This window comes from Triticum aestivum, chromosome 7A, assembly GCF_018294505.1.
Source record: "Triticum aestivum cultivar Chinese Spring chromosome 7A, IWGSC CS RefSeq v2.1, whole genome shotgun sequence".
In the NCBI taxonomy this organism is placed as follows: Eukaryota; Viridiplantae; Streptophyta; class Magnoliopsida; order Poales; family Poaceae; genus Triticum; species Triticum aestivum.
Window position 1 is genome coordinate 672,062,445 of NC_057812.1, and position 4,707 is coordinate 672,067,151.

The window sequence follows — 4,707 nt, forward strand, 5'->3', positions numbered from 1 at the left end:
CCACGCCGCGAGCACCCGCATGTCCGGCGGAACCGGGTACCCGACTTCATAGAGGAGCCGAGCTTCGTCCTCGTGGAGGTGGCGGCGGCCGAACGGCCGCCGCCACCGCCACCTCCACCAGGACGAAGCTTGGCTTATATAGGCGGAGGCTCCACACGTACGCGTGGCCGCCGTGTTACGCGTGGCGGGCGAGGGACGCGCGGCGTCCGGTTTTCACTGCGCCGCCCTGTGAGGCATCAATGGCAATGATTCGTCGCGAGAACCGATGCGATGAGGACGACGAAGCGTCGAGAAGAGCCGAGTCGCTGTCAAGAAGGGCCCGCCGACTTTCGCGCCAAAAACGATTCGGCCGGCGCCCCCAAGCGCCCCCAGCGCGCCGGGTTCGGCCTGTGTCCGCCGGCGCCAATTTCGTCCCGAGCTGACGAAAAAGACTCTTTGAAGACACGACTGGACCGATTTTTCGGTGTCGATGGCCGAAATATCGCCTTGGGGGCGCGACTGAAGATGCTTTCAGTCTCACCTAATTATACCCCACCGGCACGGTCTCCTTCCCGTCGACTTAGTCGCCGCCGGCAGTCTTCTTTTTCCTTTTCGCCCCCTGGGATTCACCCTCGCTCCCTCTCCTCCCCGCCGGTCCCCTCTCCCGGCCGCCGCTCCCCCGGGATTCTCCCAGGCAGGTGCGGCTTGCCTGGCCCCCAAACCCGGCCGCAACCTCCAACCTGATCCTCTTAAGCGGACGGACGCCGGGAGATCAGCCGCTGTCCTCGTGGTCTCGTCCGCCGGCACGACTCGCAGTGTTCCGGTGAGTCGTCCCTCCTCGATTACCCGGCCTTGTCCGCGCCGATGTCAGGCTAACCCTGTAATTATTCAGCTGTACTAATTCAAGATCGTCCACGCGCAGAAACTTCAGTCTTCAACGGATCTGTCCAGATTGATCCTTTTAGCTGACGCCGAGAGACCAACCAATCGACCTCAGCCTAGCCGCGGCCCTCGTCGTCTCCTGTGCCGGCGAAACTCGCAAGCAGATCAGGCACCACTGTTCACTGGCACGGTGAATCTGACTGTCTGAGTCGTCAGGTGCCCCCTCCATTGGGCGGCCTAGTCCATCGCTTCCGTCAGACTAGCGTGGAGGTGAAGGACATGGAGGTGGCAGCATTCAGGGCCATGCTGCACTTCATCTACACCGACACGGTGCCCGAGCTTGATCAACCGCTCGAGGTGGTGGCGACGCTCGCTCAGCATCTGCTTGCGGCTGCTGACTGGTACGTTCTCGATAGGCTCAAGCTGATTTGTGAAGTAAAGCTCTCTGGTGGCATCACTGTCGACACCGCAGCGACAACTCTTGCTTTGGCGGAGCAGCACAATTGCTCGAAGCTCAAGGCCAAATGTGTCGAGTTCATCGTCAGCACTCCTGCAGTTCTTGATGACGTGTTGGCGATGGAGGGGTATAGGCACCTGGAGGCAAGCTGCCGTTCGGTCTTGACTGAGCTTCTCAAGTCTGTCCATGGGAGGAAGTGTTGAAGTGTTGCCATATTGCTAGACTTCCAAGATCTGACAATGCGTGCAGTCTCTGTTTGTGCTTGTGAGAAATGATTAATGCATACTAGGAACTTGTGACTGTATTTACCTAAAATGGAAAACTTATGCCCTGTTATGAGCAACGTAATGCTTTCATCCGCCTACAGTAGTTGTAATTTAGTGACTGCCAATGTTGACACAAGGTTTTACACAGTCCAGGTGTCGTGTATATGCTCGTAGTCTTTTGAACCGAGTGTGCAACTGTGCATACAGATACATGATTTGCTCAGCTGCAGCCACACCCATCCTGGTGTTGGGACGTCTTTTGAAGACCTTCTCACAAGGAAATTAGTGACAATACTAGTACAATTAGAAATAGGAATCCATTCCTACAAACCAAAAAAACTTCAAAGGAATTTTTCCTACAAAAAAATTTCTATGCTTTATAATTCCTACAATATTCTAGGCCCCCTTCCCTGCTCCGCACCCGCCTGCCACCCCCCCCCCCCTTCCGGGAGGAGTCTGTCTGTTGAGAAGTTGTAATCACACCACACACAAAAAAATTAAAAAAAGAGAAGTTGTAATCACGATCCGCTTCCTCTCCTCTAATAATCTCCTTCCTTTTATAGGAACTGTGCAATTGGGGAAGAGAAGAGATAAATTTCTGTTTGTGCAGCAAGGGCGGTCCAAAAGGAGTAATTTTTGCCCGGAAGAGTCTATCTATTGAGCAAGGTTTTTGAGTCGCCGACTAATCGCCAAGTCGTTGGAGCGAGGTTGGCTTGCGTAGGCGACTTGGCTTGAGGAGCGAGTCGCGCGGCTGGTAGGCTAGTCGACGATTAGTCGACGACTAGTCGGGCGACTAGGACCTCAGAGCAGGGCGGCTTGCTTCAGCAAGGCCAAGGGAGGGAAGACTGGGGAGGTGAGCAGGCCAGAGTTCGAGGGAGGGGAGGAGGAGACGAAGCTGGAGAGTGCGCCGCCTGTACGAGGAGAAGCACGGAAGAGACGAAGGAGAAAGGCACATGGGAGAGCAGATGCACGGTCCAGATTAGAGCATATGGACGGTTGGGATTTTATTTGGAAGCTAGGGTTGCATAATGGGCCTATTGGGCCAGCTCTCTAGCACGAAACAGAGGAGGAGCAAGCCGCGTGCTCCCATCCCACATCAGAATCGCCGCCTCCATTGCTCCTACGAGCTGCTCCTGCCTTCTCCGAGCCGAAGTATCCTCCAAGCAGCTGCCTTCCCTCTCCTCCGCCTGCAACAGCACCTCTTCCCCCTCCTCCTCCTCTTCCCCCTCCTCCTCCTCTTAACATCTGGGGTGACTTGGGGCGATTAATCACAACGAGTCGCAGACTAATCGCAGCGAGCCACTAGTCGGAGGCATGGCGACTCGACTTGGCTAGGCGACTCAAAAACCTTGCTATTGAGAAGTTGTAATCAGGATCCTCCCCCCTCTCCTCTAATATCTCCTCCCTTCTCGACGACAGCCGGCCTCATTAAATAAAGAACATAAGATCAATGACATAGGACTTAAATGTGCAAATACTTATAACACATCTAGATGTGCTTTAGCAAAACTGTTAAATATAGGAGTTGGAGGAGTAGGAAATTTTATTTTCGCCGGCGATTAGTCTGATTTCTTGTGCTGGCCTAAATAAACAGAGGAGCAGGGGGGATTCGAGTATGGGCAGATCAGGCATCTGCTACTTGTCGCAGTTCAAATAAGGTCGATCCAAATAGTGCATGCATCAAGCTGTTGATCTAACCAGCCATGACCAAGAAAAGACGTCACCGCAGACACAATGTAAGTGTTATTTTTTCTTGTGCCTGATTGATATTTTGTACTACTAATGAAAGGTTCTTCCTAAACAACAGTTGATTATTTGTTGTTCCAGGTAAATGCAACACAAAAACAACTCTCAGCAAACAAACTGCCGGCAGCGAAGGAGTCAGAGACAGGCTCAACAAGCTGCCTAATGACCTTCTGCTCAACATTCTGGAGAGGGTCGACACGCTTGATGCAATAAGGGCCTGCCTCCTCTCGAAACGAATGATGCACCTTTGTACCAAGCTCTCACGCTTCTTCCTAAGCTGTAGTTCCATTCCAGGTCACCATGTTAGAGCTCATGTTTTCGACCCCAGTGAATTTTTCAGAGCCAACAGTGCTGTAGCTCATGTAACGGATAACATCTTGAGCACAAGGAGCCCGGAGATCACCATTAGCAAACTCAAAATCAGATTCATCTTGACGCAACCTGATTGTTACACAATTGGCAAATCCGGCGCCCGCGCCATGACAACACACAAGGTTGGTGCAGCTGAGTTTGAGATCATAACAGAGAAAATTCACAAGTGTTCTCCTGCCGAGCTCCTCGACCATGCGAAGCAGTTCAATGATTTTTTTAGTGCTTGTCCGGATGCATTTGATGGCCTCAAGCGCCTGTGGCTGTGCAATATGAGGTTTGGTGAGTCGGACATACCCAACATCCTCAGCACCTGCAAGCTCTTGGAGTCTTTGCATTTAACCAATTGCGACTCGGGGATGAATTCTGTGCTGCAACTAGAACATGCTAAACTTACTGAGCTCGAGGTCGACTTTGGGAAATTTGAGATAGTTGAGCTGACATGCCTACCAAAACTCCAACGGGTGAGCTATAAGGGCTGGTTACTCTCATAAAGGTCCCCTGTATTTTGGTTTTGTACCACAACTTTCAAAGCAGAGGCTAACTAAAATTGGCACCCGACCAACTAGGACTCTTGAGTTAAGTCAGCTCCTTGCTAATGTTCCTTACATAGACAACCTACATCTGGATTTTCAAAGTGAAAAGGTACTAATTATTAGTCATTGGAATGATACCTGTCCATTCTCTCTCTCTCTCTCTCTCTATATATATATATATATATATATATATATGTATATATATATATATATATATATGGATGGTTATATGTAATACTCCGACACTCAATATGGAACGGAGGGAGTAACAATAGTAGCTTAAGTTGGTCTTCTCCGCCAGTTGAGAATGTGATTTATATGCAACTTGCACTCAGTTTTTAAATTGTTTTTTCTTTCTAAGATTTGGGTTCTGCCAGAAAGCCCGAAGCTTCTCAGACCTGTTCTCAGCTAACTACAGCAGGTGAATCTGGACAATCTTTCTGAAGGATGTGATTTAGCTTGGACAATGTTT

At 50.7% G+C, this 4,707-nt stretch overlaps 1 protein-coding gene and 1 long non-coding RNA gene across 2 annotated transcripts; both read left to right on the top strand.

Annotated features, from left to right (window-relative positions):
- The first annotated feature begins 525 nt into the window (after positions 1 to 525).
- On the top strand, positions 526 to 1,794 carry LOC123154538 (uncharacterized). Its single transcript, XR_006476891.1, has 2 exons — positions 526 to 802; positions 902 to 1,794. It is a non-coding gene; the product is annotated as an uncharacterized lncRNA (long non-coding RNA).
- Positions 1,795 to 2,158: 364 nt separating this feature from the next.
- Positions 2,159 to 4,379, top strand: LOC123154539 (uncharacterized). The gene is made up of 2 exons (XM_044573237.1): positions 2,159 to 3,320; positions 3,412 to 4,379. Exons 1-2 carry the CDS (start codon positions 3,260 to 3,262, stop codon positions 4,191 to 4,193), a joined length of 843 nt encoding a protein of 280 aa, XP_044429172.1. The 5' UTR covers positions 2,159 to 3,259; the 3' UTR covers positions 4,194 to 4,379.
- The last annotated feature ends 328 nt before the right edge of the window (positions 4,380 to 4,707 follow it).

What these genes read in the sequence shown, in the direction of transcription:
- LOC123154539 (XM_044573237.1), top strand. Translation starts at nt 3,260, where the DNA reads ATGCATCAAGCTGTTGATCTAACCAGCCATGACCAAGAAAAGACGTCA. An exon ending in GACGTCACCGCAGACACAAT is followed by an intron (nt 3,321 to 3,411) that starts GTAAGTGTTATT and finishes TTGTTGTTCCAG; the next exon opens with GTAAATGCAACACAAAAACA.